Raw genomic sequence first — 23468 nt, forward strand, 5'->3', positions numbered from 1 at the left:
TGTATTGAATAAGGAAATAGTATAAATAAAGGAACAGATTTTCAGTTAAATGTTAACTAAATTGGAATCACATATAAATCTAGAATTACTATATAAAAATAAACATGCATTATAATATAGTGTAAATTTCAATTGTTGTAAGGAACAAAATACTAAAAAAATTATTACCAATGACAATATTGTAATACACGTAAATCTCTTTCATCGCGACCCCGGTGAGTGTGAATTCGTTATATCGTGATCGATTTTGACATTTGCAAGCCGCCAGGAATCACACGCGTACTGATTCATTGAAAGTAATTGATAAATTTTACATAATAAGTACAGACAAAGTAGATTCTGTTTTGCAATGTGGAAGAAAGTTAGTGATGTGTTTTTCAAATACGCCGTTGATGCGGTGTTTAAAAATGTATCCTCTGAGATCAACGGCAGTTACCTGTACTTCTTTTAAATTGAGTAAAATTTTGTGAATTTAATACCACTGTAAATAAAGCAAACATTTTGTTCCTTACAAAATAAAAACAATTGAAAGTCTATTGTAATTACCCACATATCATTTCTTACCAAAAACACAATTCCCATCCAGGAGTATAAAACAGAATATCAAGGCATTAAGTACAAATAATTAGTAACGGTAAATAAATACACCAGACAACATCGATATGGCATAATATAATCGTCAGGCAGTGGCTTACTTTTGCGTAAGTGAGTTCGTTTCCGGCTTGCATGGTGTAGAAGGCGTTGTCGATTCCTGAGAGTCCAACGTACGAGCCGGGCTCTCCATAGATGGCCACTTCCACCTTCTCGCCGGTACGAGCCTTGCGGTTGTTGATGAATACTGTGAACTGTTCAAATAAACAAGAAATATTAGAATACAATTGAGAGGTCACTATAAGCTGACGCGTAAGCCACTCGGTCATCATGGGACTGTCAATACTTAGATATTTAGCAATCATACCACTCAGCATTACAAGGGTGACATACTTGAAAATGTATGTTTTGTTGTCAAAACATACATTTCCTCAATCATAACCTAGATCAGTGGTTCCCAAAGTTGACTGGGCTCTGACCCATCTAACAAAAATTTCCAATCTTGGGACCCACCTCTTAGCTGTCTTAGAGAAAACAGGGCATAAATATTGGTAATGCTCAGATTTCCTCGTGGCGAGTCGTGGAACTACTTAACGCTGTCTTATTTGTTCTAATTGAAATAAAAAAATATTTTTTATAAGTGTTAACAATATGAATGAAAGACTGTTGAAATAAGAAACACAACTTAAATAAAAAAAAAATATTACTTAAATACCTACACCTGCAAGAAAGTTATTTCAATTGGAAGGATGTATTTGTTTCTTATTTTTCTTCATTACAGTTTTAGCATCAACTTCAACTTTAGTTACTTTTAATCGCAGTGAGTTTGATATATCCAATTTATTTCGGTATTTAGTTTTAATGTTAACCATAGCCGAAAATCCGACCTCACGTAGATATGAGGTAGTAAAGAGGAGGAGGACTTTCATAGCTTCATCGAACAGACAAGGATAATTATCAGCAACTGAGAGCCAGAATTTCTGTTGACGATTGAAATTATTTTTCAGTGACGTATCTTCTGATAAATCAATGAGTTCTTCACTTGCTTTTGTTGACATACTAGTTGGTAAGTCGTCTTGAAAAATTTTTTAGGTAATAGCTGAATAAAATATCAAATTTATCACTTCCTATTTTTTTAAATTCACGTATAGATACAGTGGCGAGGGCCCAGTCAATATTCGCTCGCGACCCACTGGTGGGTCGCGACATATAGTTTGGGAAACCATGACCTAGATCAATAGTGTCTATTATGATTGATTTAATTATTGCGACAATGTCTCCTGTACTGTATGTACTGCATTTGTATAGATAGCAGGGACGCATTATTCATCTCGAGTCCAGTCACTCGATCGACTCATTCTACTAGAGTCTAGTCTCTCGGTTATATTAACATCTCGGTACATCACCAGTCAGTTCGCGTTGGATAGACGAGCTCATAAAGTTAGGTGGATGTATGTGGCAACAAAGAACTAGAAAACGTGGAGTGGAGAGAGCCAGGGGATGCTTTCATCCAGCAATTATTCGACCCATGATGATGATATCGAGATGTATCACTGACTCCCTCTGTCTTTCAGCAGCAGACTGCGTTGCTACATAGTATTATTAGGATCAATGAATATATTATTACAAGTCTGGAGGTCGAAAATCAAACAATTAATAAAAATTAATTTAGGCTTACATTATTTCTAGAGATACCGTTGACAGGTACGGTAAGCGAATCAGCCACGATGTCTCCCTGTCTTCCCGCACTCCAGACGACAACTGTGGAAGCAGGAGCCATCTCTGCTGACAGCGTCACGGCAAATGTGCGAATCGAGTCCTGAAACCAATTTAAATTTCATCATCGTATTTGTTACTGACTTATTGTAGTTATATGACGTTAAAAAAAGCTTTTGGAAGAAGATTAAATAATTATTTTACCTGCATGTTCTCTTGTCCAGTGGTAAGTATTATTCCTTTGGACATGACAACGTAGTTGAAGAACTCCATGTAGAAGTTACTCTGCACATGAAGAATAATATACTCTCCAACCTGCAAATACAAGGAAATGGAAATTAATTCTTGTCATAAAATTAGGTCAACATAGAATGAAGTCCTTCCCTGAATTTGAATGGTGGGATCAATGGCATTAATATGGACGAAGCATCTGCAAAAAAAAATGACACCCACTTTTTTGTCGGGTCTGCCGAATGGCATAATCTGTTCTAACGCCATTACAATAAAGGTGATATTGCTATAAATTCCCGATGCTTTTTGTCGGGTCTGCCGAATGGTTCGGTTCAAACAGGTTCTAGAAACACTAGAAACACTGTTCTAACGCCATTACAATAAAGGTGATATTGCTATAAATTTCCGATGCGTGATATCGCATATTGGAAATTGCGTGACGTCTACCTATACATGTGCGAATGTCGCTATGCGCGAATTTACTTGCTAGCTACTGTATTGAGTGCGTTGTCAATTAATAATGTCATTGGTTTCAGAGTTTCAAATGTACTTTATGGGTTTACTAAATTTGAAATGTTTAATGAATGGAAACTTCAAGTGCTACGTAAACGATTTATGTACTAATGGTTTAAGTAGCTCTACCTCCACCACTCATGTACCTGACTGAAAAGATTTTAATGCCTCACTTCCTTGTCTCGAAATGAAACCGCACAAGTCTGATGTTACGATCGTGCACCGTGATACTTAAGGACTTTAGCAAATAAAAAAGAATTTTGATTTGTTCGGCCGTAATTTATCTTTAGTGATATTAAATGTCTTCTGTATCCATGTACTGAAACTCTGCAGAATTATTCCAATCTCCATATTACACAGAAAACTTTTCAAATGCCTCGTTGGGTGGGGAACAGATGTTGCTTATAAGTACTAATGATCTATTATTAGGTTTTGACGATTTATTATAATAATATGCTTATCGAGTGTATTATTATTAATAAGATGGGGGTTCTTAGTAACACTTCAACTATTCATAATTAGTGTGTTAAATTTTTTATTGTGACCCTTGACTTGATAGGTAGGTAATGGATTTTTTACCTACTTTATTGTATGGATTTATTATATAAGTTAGCCGGCTCGCACATCACAATGCGCCTTGTGTGCCTAACGGCCATAAATCAAAAGTTCTAAGACTTTCGACGAATGTTGCATCGTACATCCTCGCACATCTGCCCAGCGGCAAACGTCAAACACGAAAAAAGAGAAGTCTCTCGTCTGCCATTTTTATTGTGTTGATTGTATGAACAAACGTCAAACGCTCACCGCGATGAGCAGGCAATGACAGTGTAGACAGAGACAGAAACAGAAATGGCCGATGGCCGCAGGCTGTGCGCTTGCGCGGAGGCGACATTCCCGAGATCGACATGCACGCTTTGGCCATTGCAACTAGACGAATGTCGCAGGGTCGCAGAGTTGCAGTTGCATCGGCCAATCTGCGAAGGTCCATTTGATAACGTTTGTTTCTTGGTTTACGATGACGTCACATCGACGAATTCGTCGTAAGACGCATGCGGCGAGTTCTGATGTGCGAGCCCTCTTAGAGTTAAGAGTGTTCGTTGTCAGTGTGTGTTTGCCTTTGGTGAGTATACGCAGCGCCTGAAGATGCCGAAAGGCGAAACCCGGGTCGCAAAAAATTACTCAAATGGAATAGTACAAAACTTAAATCCATTAGAATTGTTAACTAGTTGGGTTTACTGAGGAAATGACTATCGTTAGCGGCTTTGACACGGTGCCATAATATGAGTGAGGGCCGATTCTTAGATACCAATTGTATTTCAATTCAGGTCATTTTAATTTGCCCTCTAATGATGGCATGCGTGAAAGTCTCACAACCATGTGGTGGTAAAAAATTAGTTGTAGCAAACCTTGGCATGTTGAGTGCTAGTGGTGACTTTGATGTGATGGTGTTGCGGCGAGTGGTGAGCAAGAAGCAGTAGGTCTCCCTGCGCCCTCTGGCCCAAGGTGTCTCGGAGATAGGCCGTCAGACGCATTTGTGATATATCGCTCAGCGTTTCACGGGCATTGCGAGCCTCATCCAGTCCTGCAAGAATAAACTTACTGATTACACCGAGAAACTGATTGACTGTGAAGATTTTTAAATACAGAAAAAAAGATAAAGTTAGAATGTAGTAGTCGGCGACCCCCACGTTTGCCATACAAGGCAAGGTCGTGTGCATCTAGACGGCAGCAGATGCATAGGCAGAAAGAAATTCTCTTGGCTCACAATCTCCGTAAGTGGTTCAATGTATAAAGTTTTAATGTGATTATGACTGGCCCAAGAGTGGAATGCAGTACAATTTGGTCGCCAACCTTTAGATAGATAATGATAAATTTAGCTGACTCACCAAGAAGACTCTTGAGATCAATCTTAATATGCCATATTCCTGGGCGTAATGCATCCATGGGGACGATCTGCATGGGAATGTCTCTCCGGCCACCGTTCCTCACATCGACACTGCCCTGTACCTCCAGCACGCTTCCGTCCAGCTGCAGTGGGCGGAGAGGAGACCCGTCGTGGAATGACGCTGACACCTACAAAAGTATAAAGTATTGCTAGAGAAAGAGGATCATGTTGTATACCTATTAAGGCTGTACATCAGTTGAGGCACGGTCTAAAAAGATCGTTGCTAGGCGATGCGCGGATTGCGGGTGCAAATGACGCCTGTCAAACGAAATATTATTTGTCATATAAATCCAACATACGTCCATTTCATGTTCTGTTTATTGTTCTATTAGTAACAATAATAATATATTCATCAACATGTTTTCTTTTTAAAGTAAATGGGTAACGTTTTTAGTCATCTTTACACGATTTAAGAAGTAATTGGCCCGTCGCCATCACGAAGCAGAGTGACGTGTTTCTAGCTCGACGTTCTCTCACTGAATGCGAGCGAGTCCAAAATTTCGTCGCGCCTACAGTTAAAAATAATTTGCCGTTTCACTGATGCGTCACCTTAATTAGTGTGACCATAATGATTGGGATAATTATTTTACCTAAACCTACCTGGTTCATTTTCATAAATTTCAAATTTTGTGTGATTTTGGGTCAAGCACAGTTCGAAAAATAAACAACAGACAGACGCCTTCCGAATCACAAAGATCGAGATACATAGTAATTACTCAATACAATTTTAAAGTGTCCAAAACAAGTTAACATCATTCAATACCTACTATATTTACTTGATTTCTGTTTACAAAGGGTATTTATTTGACAGCTCTGAGAATTTTACCACTAGAGGAGTTAGGGGAGCGTGGGGTAATGGGAGCTTGTGGGTAATGGGAGCGACTGCAAAACAGGTACCATCTAACACTAAAATGACTCGGAAATAACCAAAACATCTTCGTCAATCGTCGGCTAAGCCCGTCGATCGCTGTCGGCTGCTTAGTGGCACGTGCACGCGCCTGGCGAGTGGAAGTGTGTTTTGGGCTAGGTGCTTATATCAATTTACAATACATAAACATCAACGTAAGTACTTAAAATTTTACTTATTTTATCAAATTTCGTGTCCATTGTATAGCCAGATACATGTATTTTTGTTTAGTAGTTTCAGAATCAAGGTTTAAAATGGTTTGGTTATGTTATTTATCAACCTTCAAAGTGGTTGACATTCGGGTAATTGGAGCCTAGGTGGCGGGTCTAGGACGATTTGGCACCGCGAACTGGCCTCCGGTAATTGGCCGCCGGTACAATCGGACGCCGGCCCAATTGGACGCCGACCCAATTCGACGCCGACCCAATTGGCCTCCGGGAGGATTGGACGCCGCACAGTTGAATTAAATGCGCAAAGGAATAGACGTACGTTATGATTTGTTGGAGTAAATAAGCAAGTCAGTTTAATATGCTTTTATCTTCTCAGTAGTTGTATCTTATACATTTCGCGCTTGACACATTTTTAATATAGATTGAGAATAATTATTATGCCTTATGATGTTTATTAAAAGAAAATAATTCTTCCCTCGCTAAAACTTAAAGATGTGCATAATCAATTAATTTATTGTCTATACAAGGCTACTTATTTATATTTACAACAAATATTAAAAATAATGTTAGATGTTAGAATGAAAATTACATTATATTTCAGCGTTTTATCGACTTAATATAATAATAAAGCTTAAACATGTATATTATTATAAACAAGTATAAATGTTTCAGTAGTTTGATTGATAAACTACTTAGGTACTGGGTGCCGGACGAAATCCCGAAGGCTGAAATCCCGAAAGCCGAAATCCCGAATACCGAAATCCCGAAAAATAAAAAAAATACAAACATCAATAATTGCGCAATTTTTGCAAGAGACACAAAAACCCATTTTTTGTGGAAATATAAAAAAAATGTAAAATACAAGCATCAATAGTTGCGCAATCGTGAATTGCGCAATTTTTGCAAGAGACAAAATCCATTCGTTCTACAAAATGGTCTCTCCTGAAAATATTGCGCTCACGATTACGCAATTATTGGTGTTTGTATTTTACATTTTTTTATATTTCCACAAAAAATGGATTTTTGTCTCTCTTGCAAAAATTGCGCAATTAATGATGTTTGTATTTTTTTATTTTTCGGGATTTCGTCCGGCACCCAGTACCTAAGTAGTTTATCAATCAAACTACTGAAACATTTATACTTAGCAGATAACTTACTTAAGGGGGGACATGCTCGTCGAAGGTCAAAATTGAGTTTTTATTGTATTTTCAAACCATGATCCTGGACACTCCTTAAACGTTGTAGATAATCTATTTATATAATTTTGAAGCCTTATTATCCTTTATAGTTATTTTAAACATTTGATGACTGCATAAAGTATTTTTGTTACATAAAATAGTATTCTTTTAAACCTCTCGCTCTAATGTTTTAGAATATAGTCATATTTCGGTACATAACTGTGCAGTGGTGTTAAAATTTTTTACATTTATTAATTTTTAAACGCATTTATAAAACCATTAGCATAATTTATTACGAGATACTTTTTGTAAAATATTCACGATAAAAAATTGTATTGATAATCTCTGTGATCCCAAATTTGACAAGAATTAGGCATTTTATTATTCAAAAAATTGGCAAGATTAACACATTTGAAGATAATTCTAAAGATATTTATTATAAGCTATGTCCTTGACCATTCAAGTGTGATAAACATCTTATGAATAATGATTGCTTTATAATAATTATTGACCTAAGAATAAGGTAGTGTTTTTTTGAAATACGCCATTTCTTTTGTCATTCCCCAGTGGTTAAGCTACAACATACGGCCGTAGCCATAAATTGACAAACTATAATTAAAGTAGGGAGTAAAATGATATTGACGCGCGTGTTTGAACATGTACCTAACCGAATTTTTTTTTATTTTTTTTTAAACGGTACATGTTCAAACACGCGCGTTAATATCATTTTACTCCCTACTTCAATTATAGTTTGTCAATTTATGGCTACGGCCGTATGTTGTAGCTTAACTACTGGGGAATGACAAAAGAAATAGCGTATTTCAAAAAAACACTACCTTATTCTTAGGTCAATAATTATTATAAAGCAATCATTATTCATAAGATGTTTATCACACTTGAATGGTCAAGGACATAGCTTATAATAAATACCTTTAGAATCATCTTCAAATGTGTTAATCTTGCCGATTTTTTGAATAATAAAATGCCTAATTCTTGTCAAATTTGGGATCACAGAGATTATCAATATAATTTTTTTTCGTGAATATTTTACAAAAATTATCTCATAATAAATTATGCTAATGGTTTTATAAATGCGTTTAAAAATTAATAAATGTAAAAAATCTTAACACCACTGCACAGTTATGTACCGAAATATGACTATATTCTAAAACATTAGAGCGAGAGGTTTAAAAGAATACTATTTTATGTAACAAAAATACTTTATACAGTCATCAAATGTTTAAAATAACTATACAGAATAATAAGGCTTCAAAATTATATAAATAGATTATCTACAACGTTTAAGGAGTGTCCAGGATCATGGTTTGAAAATACAATAAAAACTCAATTTTGACCTTCGACGAGCATGTCCCCCCTTAATATTTTGTTTGTAATTTCATACTATCTTAAAATACGCATTTATGCATAATAATATACATGTTTAAGCTTTATTATAATATTAAGTCGATAAAACGCTGAAATATAATGTTATTTTCATTCTAACATCTAACATTATTTTTAATATTTGTTGTAAATATAAATAAGTAAATTAATTAATTGTAATTAATTGATTATGCACATCTTTAAGTTTTAGCGAAGGAAGATTTATTTTCTTTTAATAAACATCATAAGGCATAATAATTCTCAATCTATATTAAAAATGTGTCAAGCGCGAAATGTATAAGATACAACTACTGAGAAGATAGAAGCATATTAAACTGACTTGCTTATTTACTCCAACAAATCGTAACGTACGTCTATTCCTTTGCGCATTTAATTCAACTGTGCGGCGTCCAATACTCCCGGAGGCCAATTGGGTCGGCGTCGAATTGGGTCGGCGTCCAATTGGGCCGGCGTCCGATTGTACCGGCGGCCAATTACCGGAGGCCAATCGGCGGAGGCCAGTTCGCGGTGCCAAATCGTCCCATTCCCTAGGTGGCTCCCATTACCCCTATATAAATTTCACACCCCTTTTACTAGCAGACAAGATTTTAATTTTTCCAGATGCCCAGAAATAGAAAGCTGACGACTTTCAAGGCTGGTTGACCTCCGAAACCAGAAAGATTATATTTGTGTTTTTTGCTTAGTTCCATAACATGACGTGTTGATTCTTTTGATATTTTTAGTACTAGAGCATATTTTTGTTGAATTACATTATTAAATATTTTACATTTTATTGTACCTGTGTCTGTTATAATGTGTATAAGTGTTTGTAAGCATATTAAAATATGAAGCTCCCATTACATATTTGGTAAATTTTTGGCTCTCATTACCCTACATGTGGGGTAATTGGAGCCAAATGTGTTTTTTGGGAAAACATTTTTTTTGTACCTTAGTTATAGAATTTTTGAGTGGAAATTGCAGGAATATTATTACTATGTAACCAAAGGACTCATTTCAAGTCTTAATAATAAACGATTAGAACATTTTGTAAGTTTTTTTCAACAATTTCCTTAGTAGGCTCCAATTCCCCCTTGCTCCCCTACTTGTTTTAAGTCATTATGCGTTGTATTATATTATTTGTAGACAGAAAATCGGCTATTTAAGACATAACCCTACATATTTACAATGTATGACTATGCATAGGACCTTACCAGTTATTGTAAAAATATGTAAAAGAATACTTACATAGCAATCAACAGGCATGGATGGCTTGAACACCTGCGGAGTGCCTCCGAGGAAAGCCACGTTGATTGAAGAGTTGAAGATCCTAGCCACTGAGTAGCCTTCGATGACCTCATCCAAGAATCTCTCACCGACTGTAGCCGTGATGATGACTTCCATTCCATCGAGAGACGGTACGAATTGCTCGATCTCGTGCATCGGGTAACGGAACTCGTATGTGCCGTTGAACTGGAAATTTTTAATCGGAGAGTTAGTTAAAATAGGATTTTGTTTTTCATTTCTTCATATTCTGTGATGCAACAAACGTGAAGCGCCTTTCAAAATTGTACTAGGTGTATCCTAGGAACAGTTTTCCGATACCTTGCTATGAATGGTGACCACTGGAGAAGAATTTTCCAACCGGTGTGTCACAAGATATTGTTACGTACGGTAAAATTGACGCAGCTACACGTCACGCGATTCATTGCTTTTGGTGCGATGACATTGATGTTAAAATGACCAAACTATAGTATACTAACATGCAATCAATGACATTAATGTGGACGAAGCATCTGGAAAAAAAAATGACTCACTTTTTTTGTCGGGCCTGCCGAATGGCATAATCTGTTCCAATGCCATTACAATAAAGGTGATATTGCTATAAATTCCCGAAACTTTTTGTCGGGTCTGCCGAATGGTTCGCTCAAACGAACATTGATACTAGAAACACTGTTCTAACGCCGTTACAATAAAGGTGATATTGCTATAAATTCCCGATGCGTGATATCGCATAATGGATATTGCGTGACGTCTATCTATGCACATGCGAATGTCACTATGGGTGAATTTACTTGCTAGCTACTGTACTGAGTGCGTCGTCCATTAATAATGTCATTGCATGCAATGATATAAGACAATGGATTTAAATCTAAATTCACTATGATCACCGTTTTTATATAGTATCATTCCCCTCCATTTTGGTAAGTGAATAGCAAACTGTCACTTTTATTTTTAGTATCTGGTTTATCGTCTGCATTTTAGGGTTTGGAGGTAGATAATTACACACCGGAATTGTGATCAGAAACGGCGAGTTTATTTGGTGTTAATATATACTAGATTACTACATTTTATATAATTTATTTTTTTGGATGACGAAATATGCGAGCGCGAGCGAACAGTGTTTTCTGCGTGCTGTCAAAGAAGCTTCTGCCGCAAAAAAAAAAACCGTCACACTTGCGAGCCGTGCACAAATGCGGGGTTGCCATTCGTATTTTTTTTGACAATGTTGCCGGTCAGATATTTATTAGACAGATATTAAACATTATTTAATTATTTTCGCAATCAGCCGTTACTATTTGTTGGCTTCGATACCGATTCGGGCCTCTCAAGATACACAAAGACATCCCCCAATGGGGACCATACAGGGGTGTCACAATAGCTATAAGAAAAAGGCATGTTTCAAAGTCAGTAAACTCCATTTTTACTTTATTGATATTTTTCTTGATCTTGATTCTTGAAGTATTTTGCTACCGTATGTATATTCATAAAATATCAAATCCAGGTCTGTTTGTGAGTTAAATAGAATTAAATCGGAGATTGATAGTTGTTTTTATTTTATGGACAACTATAATTATAATACATATATTTTTACTAATTTTAATGACGTTAAGAACATTTTATTCTGTTACCAATCCTAAATGTGCTTGACGGTTTTTTGAAATCACCTCAAAATTGCAGAATATGGAGGTTACCAACTTTGAAATTAAGAAACTAATTTCTTGAAAAAATTAATAAAAAAATAAAATTCTATTGTGACAGTGTGCATTTGCCATTGGTGCGTGTGCATGGTGACTGAAGTTGCCGAAAGGCGAAACCCGGGTCACAAAAAATTACTTAAATTTAATCAATTAGAATTTTAGAGGTGACATTATTAAACATTGCTTTGAAAAAAAAATATTCCAGAAGTAATACCTAGATTGGATTTTTTTTCCAATTGTTCTGATTAATTGTTATTCGGGCAATCTCCTTTCTAAATTAGTCTGGATATTAGGGATTCTATCGTGGATTAAAAATAAAACAATAAGACGTGACTTACGAATCTCAAGAAGGGCAGCAAGTCATTGTTTCCGCCATACTCGTATGTGTTGTAAGGATCTGGTTTGGTCATCCAGAATGGATACTCTTCATCCTAAAAATAAGGAATTAATGTTAATTTGTTAATTGACTGGCTACTTTGGTTTCGACACAAAGTTTTGATTATCGCTATAACCCCACCCCACCCCACCCTCAGAAGGATTTAAGATAACTAATCCCAAAATCATTAGCTCATGATTAGAACGTAATGACAGAAAGAGATGGTGTAATCCATTATTTGCTTCGCTCTTTGCACACAACAGTGGCGTAGTTTCGTTTATTTATTTTTATTATCATTTAGTATAGATTTAATTGGGAGTGCTGTGCTAGTGTGGATTTACTGGAAGCATCTAACTCTAGACAGTGTCAAAATATGAAAGATGAAATTTAATACAATTTTTTGATAATTTACGTTTTAAAGTGTTTTAATAATAATAATTGATTGTATCAAAATAAATATAATTAAAAAATCGGTTGCGTTAGTTGAAAATCTGATTTTTTAAATTGTATTTAATGGTTATACCTATTTATCATTAAAATGCAGTTTAATAAATTCTTTCGAAGTGCACATAAACAGTTTAAAATTATTTTATTTGTATCGAACCGACCTTTGGTATGGTCACAACATCAAATATTCACATTGTTTAAATTATATCGTCTCTGTTCTGGCAGAACACACTAACTGGAGAATACTAGTTTTGAGTAATTTGACTTTGAAGTTGTTAAAATGTTTGAAATGGTCTATCATGTGAGTTTATTAAGTAATCGTAAAAAGGATGACTTTAAAATAAAGACTGTTTATTTATTAAGAAGGTTTCCAGACGGTAAAGTTTGAAATAAGGAACATTTTGGCATAACTAACTCAATATGTCATTTTTTCGAATTAGTGTCTTCTGCCAGAACAGTGACGATACGATGCTATTGAAATAATAACAACATTTTGATACACAGGAGATCATGGAATGTTATTCAATATTTTTTACAAAGTAGTTGAATCGTTTTTGATGGATGTGGTGATGTGAAAATGCAAAAATGCTTATAAAATACCATCTACGTCACTGATTTTGAGTAAGCGTTAAAATGTGAAAGCATCCCAGTACTTTGGAGCATTGGAATTCTACCGAGATGAAGAGTAATTATGACATAATACTTACAAAGTTAAAATGTCTCTCGACCACTCTCGCGTAATCGTAATAGTATCCCGGTTGATTGAGAATGTTATTGGAGCTCGGAACGGGCGATCCGGGGTTGAAGATGGGGTTTCCTTTGTGATCCAGCGGAATGTTGTTCAACGGGTTTGGGTTCAGTTGGTTCTGCTGATTGGGGAACTGATTAGGGTTCGCACCCGGGTAAAATTGGTTCCTAATGAATTGATCTAGAAAAAAAAAAAAATAATACATACAAAACAAGTCTAAGACAATTCTTTTTTTTTATTGTGCTACCCCCTAAGAGAAGTCGGTCTCCATCAGGGCGATCTATGCTCTATCATCTGCTATCTTGAAGAGTTTGATGGATCTGCACTCATAATAATTACAGAGGTTCTTTAGCCACGAAATGCGGTGTCATCTTCTGATAAGTTTACCATAGATCTTTTCTAGGATAACAAATTTGGGGAATGTTGTATTTTTCTCCACTCATAATGTGGCTAAAGTACTGTAGTTTTCAGGTTTTAATATTACGCAGAACTTTTCGGTTCTCTCCCATTCATTTGAGAATGTCAACATTTGTCACCTGGTTAGTATCGAGAATTTTGAACATCCGTATATACAGCCTCGTCTCGAAAGCCTCAACTCAGCTTAAGACAATATTATGTTGATATAAATGTCAATGCATGTATTACTGACAAAGTTTAGTGTGTACTATTTATGTCGGATCTTAACAGCCTACCTTCATCCTTCACCAATGATGGCTATTAGAGGTGAGTTAGAAATACAGTCACCAGTTTGTCTACGCAAGTCTCGGCATGCTACTACCCATACTCAGTACGTGTGGCCCAATAAACTTGTTCGATCGCATGCGATGAGATCATCGCCGTGACTCGCTAGTTGGTATTGACATTAAATGTGCGCAAGCGAGATAGCGTAATACACGTAAATGTCGAGCCGTGATATATTCAACTGTCATTGTCTTCCTTTCTCCCCAGTTGTAAAGTTGGTATAGTGAAGGACAGAAATGGTGACAAGTTCATTTTATAGTAATAATATGGAGTTAGTTTTAGTTCTAGTTGAGTAAGAGACTGATAAGTATTTATGCGTCTATCTGGTTTCGTCACGTTGAGTTTCTCGATTTTTTAGTGTTATAATTGGAACTTATAAATTGAATTCAAATTTTATGCGTGATTGTGTCAATGGATAATAATTATATAAACAATTTGTGTAAAAATGGCTTCTAAAAAGCACTGACACAGCTTTGCACGCCAAACGCTCTTTATAATATCCCAAATACTAGTAAGTATTTTGGAACAAGTTTTGATACTAATTATTTTTTTATACTGGTAGTAAGTATACTTAGTCTTCAAAATTGACCAGTTTTCCCACCTCTAAATTGGCTATCAATCATTCACTGTAAAAATAAGTTTGTTAGTCCGTATTATGTTTTAACATGGTAATATAATAACTCACTTTTGGCATTCGTTTTGGCAAATTGTTCTCTCTCGTACTGTGATGTTGGATTTGTTCCGGATCCGAATTGATTTGGATTATTAATTCCCTGGGTATTGTACTCATCCTGTTGGTAGAAGTACTCTGGTCTGTACTGCGGGATGGGCCTGATGGTGGCCTTGAGGGTGAGATTACCGCGGACGGGGGCTCCCGACGTGTAATTGGCCATGATTCGGCCGTAGATGTACGGATCCGTGGTGAAGAAGAACGCTGGCATTGTCACGTTTACCTGGAATCAAAATTGGTGAAGTGAGCAAACGGGATAAAACTTCTATAGATATACCAAGAAAAATCATCCGCTGTTTGAATTTACAATAATAAGAAAAATGTCAGCTAGTGACCTTAACATTCGAACCAGAACGGAGAATGACAAACAATAACCACCTCGAATTGGCTAAAAGATAACCCACTGATCGCATTGCGTAAAACAGAAATGCACATCTGCAATTAATTTTAATGATTGGCATGTGTTTAATTGAATTTTGAATATTTCAGACTTACCTTGTAGAAAATAAAAATGTAAATCCAGGAATTTAATGTATTTACTAAAATCAGTCATACACCCGATATTTTTGAGTCACATGAATAATGAAAATTATGTGGATGTAATTTTTACTTGAAAACAATCGAGAACCAGAAAACTGGATGTAAAAATACAAAGAAAGCGATTATGTAGTCAGTTCAATTCCTAAGAGATTATGGGAGAATGTATTGATCTTTAGATTTTTTTGTCAATAATAATTGTTGTTATAACTGTTACGAAGTGTTCAATATATATTTGTCGGAATATCAAAACATGTGCTTTAGAAAAAGTGGAGAATGGGGTGGAAGGAATTTGAATGTGTGGAAACTACGACCAGATACTATTTTATTTAGCACTACACCACTGACTAAAATGAAAATGGACTGCACACATACTATGTATACACAAATAGCAGAGAAATTTTGTTCTAATTTTACTCTTTGTGCGATTCATCCTCGAAAATAGTTGCTCACAAATGTACACTCTGCTGAACAGTGATAACATGAACAATACGCAATTTAAGCTATATCGAATGTCAGTTGTGTTATTTATTTTATTTGTTTGTTGTCAATTGCCAGCTGTTTAGGGCCACAGGTTGGACAAGCCTGACCTATAATGTACGCCATCCAAGGATATGTTATGTGCATAATACTATAGTAAACGCCCACAAAATGGAGATCCATCACATGGATGACGGGAAATATAGATGAAAAGAATATTAAATACGTTTACCTCATATCTTGTCTGGTAGTATTCTTCCACAAGGAAAGTGGATTCTTCTATTTGACCGAGGGCAAACACCTGAATGATCCATTCTCCGTAGACAGGCTGATCAGCCAGCATGTACTCCAAACTTACGGTACCCAAATTCGACTGGAAAATAACACCAAGAAAAAAATTTGTTGTAATCAGATATAGACATATATTAGCAATAACATATCAGAAAGTACTCGCCCACACAGTAGAGGAATATCATTATTGAAAGGAATCGGAATATTACCTGTCTGGAGAGCCATCTCTTCATGATATGTCTCCGGGGATCCAGGATATAAACATCAACTGCATTGTTAAAGGCTTTCAGTTCAGTGTTGATGGGGATAGTTCTGAAGCGCACTGAAACATAATGATACAAAATTGTAGTAGTTTTCAAACATTTTTTGAGTAATGATTCTTCTTCTTCAACCATGCCTGTTCCTGTTGGAGCTTATGAACACCACATGTCGACGAAAAGAATCCTTGGTAGTTTTCTTATATTTTCCCAGGTCATGCCAGCATCCCGCTGCTCCGCCATTGGATGGTAGATCCAGAATCCAGTTGGCTTGAAGAACAGGCAAGTTAGGTTGAAATTCTATTGAGGAATCTATAGCATGTGGCTGAGATAGGTCCAGTGTCTCTTCTTTACTCTCAGCGTAATGAGAAGTTGTTTGGTCCGCTCTCTTATCTCCTCATTACTCCTAATGTTATTCCACTGCACACACAATGTCCACCTCAGATAGCTGTTCTCGTAGCTCAGCATATGGTTGCTTTGAGCCTTCGTAAGGTGCTATGGTTCGTCTCTCATTTGACTTTCAGATAACACAAGTTGCTTAGTTGCGTAAAGAACTAATTCCATAATAACGTTAATTTCTCAAGAATCTCGAGAATTATCGAGAAATCCTAATCTCGAATTCTAGGGAAAACAAATAATCTTGATTTTGAGAATTCTCGAATCTCAAGAAATAAAAAAAGTATTACCAGTCTGTCCTTGCATGTAGACGGGCTTGTCCATCTGAATGAAGATGGTCATAAACCTCCGGGAGAAAGTGAGGATTGTTTCATTGAGGAACGCCTTCCCGTCGAAAGGGTCATCGTAAAGACCCTCAATCCGGAGTTTGTACTCTCCGGGAACAGATGTACCTGGCACCTGAGAAGATGTAAAATATATTGAAGAGATGCCATTAATCATTATATTATACATTGGTTTCCAACTTATGGGTCGCCAACTACTAATAAATCATCACTATTGGCATTGCCCAATGTTGGTATTTAGGTGCTTCAAGGAAATGTGTCCACATTCTCCTGTCAGTCGTAAGCTTCAGGACCCTAGCCTTAGCAATACTTTGTCTCTTTGTTCAGTGTCCAACCACCGCAGCCTTAGTCTCCCGACCCCCTTTTGGGCTGTTGAAGAGTAATTTCTTTGGTGGCTGGGTATCTTCCATCCTTGTGACATGGCCGCCCAATTGAGTTGCCCCACTTTCACGTATGAGACGATGGGGATTTAACGTGTAAAGCTTGAAAGTTTCCAGAACCTTTAATTTAGCAGTAAAAGATGTCACTGTTAATAATCATGGACTCTATAGTTATTAAAATTTAGATTTCATAATCTTAATGGTTTTGAAAAACTAACCCTCATGTTGAGTGTTTCCGGGATTCCTTGCTTGACTTCTTGATTGACATGGGTGAGCTCCACTCCGTTGTTGGAGATGGAAGCTCGGACGTTCATCCGGAGACGAGCTCGAAGAATATTCACCGACACTTTGTATATCTGACCGGGACGGACCATCTGAGACGCTACTATGAAGTAGGTTCTGAAAGATAGAAAGCAAATTATTGATTGAGAATGTAATTTACAATGGATCTAAGTCAAAATTTTGCAATGAACTATAAAACCCGTTTCTATACGTCATTGGTTGCCAATGACGTCTTAAGATGCGAACTTTGCCGTGAACGGAACGCCGCTCATACAAAAATGACGTCTTTGGAAGTCCCGCTTTAAACGGGAAACGGGGGGGGGGGTAAATCAATTATTTTAAACATACAAATATGTTGAACACACAATGACATATATTGAGAATGTCGTCACATACTCACAATTAAAACAGAATTCGTTTTTACCACTTGAAACTTAAATTGATTTTATGTTTTTATTTTTACAATAAAATTCGCAGCATGCAAGGTACCACCATACATACACATACCGGCAGTAAAAAGGTTAAGGGCCCTCATGCCGCAAAAAGTATAAAACTAAGAATATTTCGTATTTTTCAGAGATTAAGAATTAATTTATATTACAAATCACAAATTCAAGATTTTCACAACATGATATGAAAAACCAAACAAAAAATATTAAGAAACGTGTTAAAAAAACAAAGACATAGTGACGAAGCCCACCAGAAGCAGCGCTCGGGGCGCTAAGGACGATGTAGGCCCCCTCCCACCCGCGCATTACCCTTCACCTATGTAATAAGGGACAAGAGAAGCACAAAATAATAATTATTATCAGCGTCTCTCATAACAAAGCAATAAAAATATTATATTATTTCTCGGCGGCTTGTAATTCATATTCACGATGACATAATTCTACCAGCGAAATCGGACACCCAGCAACTAAACAATGAGTTCACTGTTATTAAATAATGCCTACTCGCCCGTCTATCGACAACGCGTCCAGAAGCGGATAAAATAAAACAGCGAGCGCCCCTTTTGCTTGCCGTTTTCAATGGGCTACGTAGTATTTTCGTTAATTCCTCCCGCTGAGAAGCCAAACAACGGGTGAATCATGGGGCGGGCGGGCACAGTGCTCGTCAAAACCAGTGTGCTCTGGCGTATTCAATTACGTTGTATTTTCGATGATTCACGCGCCACTTGTGAAATTTTGCGCGAGCGCCCCACTCGCTGCGTTAAGTGGGTTTTACGCCATAGAAGCAGTATTAGAAAAACACTATAAAAAGAGTAAATACAAAAATTATGAAGTACATTGAAGTGCGGTGAATGAGTGAAGTAAACTCATCCTGAAGTAGGTGGAATATATTAATATCCGAAACGATTTGGTTGAACATAATTAATGTCTGGCCAATTGGCATTACCATTGGCAGGTTAGTTCTGCACCTTGGGAGAACAAACAATTCCCAATTTCTAAGATAGTAGGACACACAGGTCAAGAATAGTTGAGTTCGCATTTATTCTTGTATAAGTCGGAAAAACTATGTAGCCAAATAATGTAGATCCATTCGGACTTTTAGACTACAATACTAGTGTGTCAGTAGAACTAAAAATCAGTTGGATAAAGCCACGGATAATATCCATTTAAATGAGTCTCAAGAATTTCTTTTGAATCCTCTCCACTATAAGACCGTACTTCAACTGATGTGGTGCCGAAACAATAGACGTACTTCGATCCAAGGAATAAAGAATTTTTAATAGAGTATCATCTGAAAAGACCCGGAAAGTACGCAAGACAAAGCCCAACATTTGTAGTACCTTTTTACAAATGATAACCATGGTTTACTTTGAAATGTAATGCCAAGATCCTTTATAGATGATTTTCACGAGAGAACTCTGCCAAGCATCGTATATTGGAAAACAATACTCATAATGCTTTAGTAAACGATAAAAGATTACTACTCTAATTTAATGTCAATACCAACTTCCATGAAGAGTTTGAAGTCATCAGCGAACAACAAAAACTGCCATTTATAAAAATTGTTTTAAATGATCTTGATGTTATTGATTAAAAAGTTAATGAAACATGAAAATGTAAACACTTTGAGCTAGTAAAACTCATATCATAAAAAATGTTATAAAACAAGTGTCTTCATAATTAAAAAAATGTATTATCCTAATTTTGTTAAAGTAAAATTATAAGCAAGAAAATATACATTTAAAAATTTAAAGCAATTCCATTACAATCTGAATTTATCATTACTCACCCTTTCTTCCTGTGTGGCATTAAAAATAAAAAATATGTCAGTTTCACAAATAAGATTTAAAAAAAAATGGAGTTAAATTAAGTACCATCAAAGCTAAGTATATGGACCTCGAAATAGTGGAGTCTAATACCTTTTTACGTATAATGGTTCCTTAGATTTTCGCTAAAAGACTTTGAGAAAACATCATCTGAGTTTGAGAGCAGGCTGTAGGGGACTAAACCACGATCTATAACTTTGGAGACCGGCGCTCTACCATTAATAAGGGTGATGAAAAGAGAAATCTTTATCAAATATCACAATTCTTTTTATTCTTGTGACCAATAGGATAATATGGGCCTCAACGGAGTGGAGGTTTATAATAACACATTTTTTTAACGAGAAATGGATGTTAGCCACTTGCTCAACCTATTGTGTCCATACTCTAACTCTAAACACAAATTAAAAAATAATATGCTATACCCAGGATTCGAAATAGGGGCCCACGGCATTATAAGCCGACACGTAAGCGGCTCGGCTATCGTTATCCATTATTAATATCACAATTACCAACAATTAATTGAGAGGTAGGTGTTGTGTAAATGGACTTCATAGCTAGTGTTTTCTAGAAACGTTTCCTGAGAGCTGTTTTTATATAATATATTTATAATGGTTAAACTTATGTGAAAGTGAAGAGACGACATTGGAAATGGATCAGCCAACGGATTCTGGCATCCTGCAGGCCACTCAATATTATCTACAGGTGTAGACGGCAGAGCTATGGTGCGCTGTGTGGTGTCCTTATGCTCCGGTGAAAGAGCGGGAAGAATTAATACTATCAAATGATGGAATTTGGATTGATTTTTGTGTACCTTCCCCATTTGAGTAATTGTTTGCGCCTTTCGGCATTGTCAGGCACACTATGCCCAATGGCAAATGCTACACACTGCCACAGTACAGTTAATCTTCATTTATATATGTTACACCGAATGTGCGAAATTGACTATTACATGAAATGGGCTAAATTTTGGCTAATTCATGTAATAGTCAAGCCTGTTGCCTTATTCATGAATAAGGTAAATTTTCTGCCGAGTACATGAAGTCGCCAGGGCATGGAATTCTTAAACTGTCAACATGACAGCAGAAAAAGTAAATATAATACGGATGATTTTATTAGTTATAATTGGACATAATATAATATTATTAGGTTAGGTTGGCTTAGGTTAGGTTAGGTTAGGTTAGGTTAGGTTAGATTAGGTTTTGAAATTCTGAATTATTCAACTGAATGTCCATTTTGAGGTTAGCTAACAAGTGTCAACAATACAATCGACCATTGCATGTACGATACCCAAGCACGAATCAAATCGCGAAAATACCTTTAAATAAAATTCATCCGTTATCATATTATAGTTCTAGTTTTTTTGCGCATAGTAAATGGACATGAACGTCATTTTAGTTATTGATTGGTATATTTTTATATTATAATCAATGACATTTGACACAAATTTGGTTAGTTGCAAAAAATACCACCGGAGCGCGACCACCTATTTCGACCATAGACAATATACGTATATTTTGACCAATCCACGAGCATTTCACACATTTAGTTTAGTTGCAAAAAATACCACCGTAGCGCTAGTATCTAATTTGTCCAAGACATGAAGTAGGCAGAAAAATTACTGCCGATTTCACGCACTCTCCAGATATTTTGTCTAATTCATGAATAAGACAACGGGCTTGCATTTTTCATGATTTAGGCAAAATTTTGCCCATTTCATGTAATATTCAATTTCGCACATTCGGCGTAACATATATAACTAATTAATACTATAAAAGAATATGAAAATTTTATTATCAAGTAAAGAAGCAGGTATAAAAATTACTATTTGGAGAAACCTTAATACATTCAGCAAGCCTATTAAAATGTCATTTCATAAACTCATAAACAATGGAACTAGGTAAAGTGTTAAAATTAGATAAAGAGAAATGTCCAAAAAACAAATAAAATGAATTGGATTTCTAAAATAATATAAATATCTTCTAATGATATGCACTAGAGGTGGGAAAACTGGTCGATTTTGAAGACTAAGTATACTTACTACCAGTATAAAAAAATACTTGGTATCAAAACTTGTTCCAAAATACTTACTAGTATTTGGAATACTATTTAGAGCGTTTGGCGTGCGTATGCGACATAAGTCTCATACTAAACTGGAACTAAAACTTAACTCCATATTAGTATTTAAAATATCTGCTTCAATAGAATCGCTAAAAATACACTGAGCTGGGCTTTTCGAAATGTCCCATTTATTATAAAATTTTAAACAGATTTTAAATTTATGAGTTGTTTTTCTGTTCCCTTATAATATTCTTGTTAACATAATGAAGAATTGATTTTTTTTTGTTGTAAACTGCCTCACCTCAGTCACCTCACCACATTTCCAGGGAATATGCTGCTATAGAAAATTTATGACCTATTCTCATACATAAGATGATATCATTCGCATGCATAGACTAATAAATTTAATTAATAAGTGCTATCTCGCTCCCGCGCATTTAATGTCAATAGTCTACCAACTAGCCAGCGAAACTCGCAAAGATATCATCACAAGTTTTTTGGAACAAGTTTATTGGGCCACACGTACTGAGTATGGGTAGTTTCATCCGATACTTGAGTTCACAATATTTCCAACTCACCTCTACTATGTACGCATTATCTAGTCATAGAAATATTTAGTTGGTACTCACGCATCATTGATGATGACACTGTTCCTTTCCAGCGAAGGTGTCCGATCACTATCGTAATATCCTCCAACTCCGCCCTGTCTGCTGTCTTGCCAGGGTGGTTGTCGTCCATCGTAATTTGGGACTCCTCCTTGATTGTTCACGTTATCCCTATTACCGTACGGATCCCTGCTAGGATCTGTTTCGGGAAAGTCATTCCTGCCTCCTCCGAAACTATCTTGATATCCATCTCCCCCAGAATCTCTATTTGGAAAATTGGGATCAAAGTTTGGATTATTGGGATCTCTATTTGGCAAGTTTGAATCTCTGTTAGGGAAATTTGGATCTCTGTTAGGGAAATTGGGATCTCTGTTAGGGAAATTGGGATCTCTGTTAGAGAAGTTTGGATCTCTATCAGGAGTATTGCGATCTCTCTCCGGATAATTGGAATCACTGGGGAAGTTTGGATTGCTATCGGGAAAATTTGGATCTCTGTAACTTGTGTCTCTGTAATCGGGTGTATTACTGTTGTAATTTTGACCGTTGCGATTGCTGGGATTGTCTGGGTTATTTGGGTCCCATGGAAAGTTGGGACTGCTGTCTCTGTCTCTGGGGTAGTCGGATCCTCTCGAGAAGTTGGGGTCGGGGGTGTAGGGGCGTTCCCTTGGGTTGAATTCTTGGCAGGAGCATGATGATAATAGGACGAGGAGCAAGGTAAGCCAGAGTGGCAGCTCCTTCGCATGCAGCCTCATCGTTTGTCCGCAAGGTCACGGACCCTGTGAAAAAAAGAAAAAAAATAATTATTACACTATATTCATTTCATTTTATGTGTACTGTAGACAGTATTATAAGATGGATAAATAAACCGGTCTTAAGCATATTGTGCTAAATTTACAGAATTAACCAGTT

The 23468-nt window shown here is 36.3% G+C and overlaps 1 protein-coding gene across 1 annotated transcript in view; it reads right to left on the reverse strand.

Moving 5' to 3' along the window:
• Mcr (macroglobulin complement-related) overlaps positions 1-23468 on the reverse strand; it is a 157221-nt gene that overhangs the window by 21425 nt on the left and 112328 nt on the right. Inside the window, exons 2-15 of the mRNA XM_085943676.1 lie at positions 22584-23335; positions 17558-17738; positions 16906-17074; positions 16172-16284; positions 15904-16044; positions 14610-14877; positions 13143-13363; positions 11951-12043; positions 9880-10104; positions 4938-5124; positions 4458-4633; positions 2512-2622; positions 2270-2410; positions 696-845 (exon numbers count right to left, since the gene is read on the reverse strand). Of these exons, the coding sequence (XP_085799802.1) occupies positions 696-845; positions 2270-2410; positions 2512-2622; positions 4458-4633; positions 4938-5124; positions 9880-10104; positions 11951-12043; positions 13143-13363; positions 14610-14877; positions 15904-16044; positions 16172-16284; positions 16906-17074; positions 17558-17738; positions 22584-23311 (2904 nt within the window). The 5' untranslated portion in view covers positions 23312-23335. The remainder of the gene's footprint in view (positions 1-695; positions 846-2269; positions 2411-2511; positions 2623-4457; positions 4634-4937; positions 5125-9879; positions 10105-11950; positions 12044-13142; positions 13364-14609; positions 14878-15903; positions 16045-16171; positions 16285-16905; positions 17075-17557; positions 17739-22583; positions 23336-23468) is intronic.

This window comes from Rhyacophila brunnea, unplaced genomic scaffold (assembly GCF_057557595.1).
Source record: "Rhyacophila brunnea isolate RB1 unplaced genomic scaffold, BYU_Rbru_1.0 scaffold_16, whole genome shotgun sequence".
NCBI lineage: Eukaryota > Metazoa > Arthropoda > Insecta > Trichoptera > Rhyacophilidae > Rhyacophila > Rhyacophila brunnea.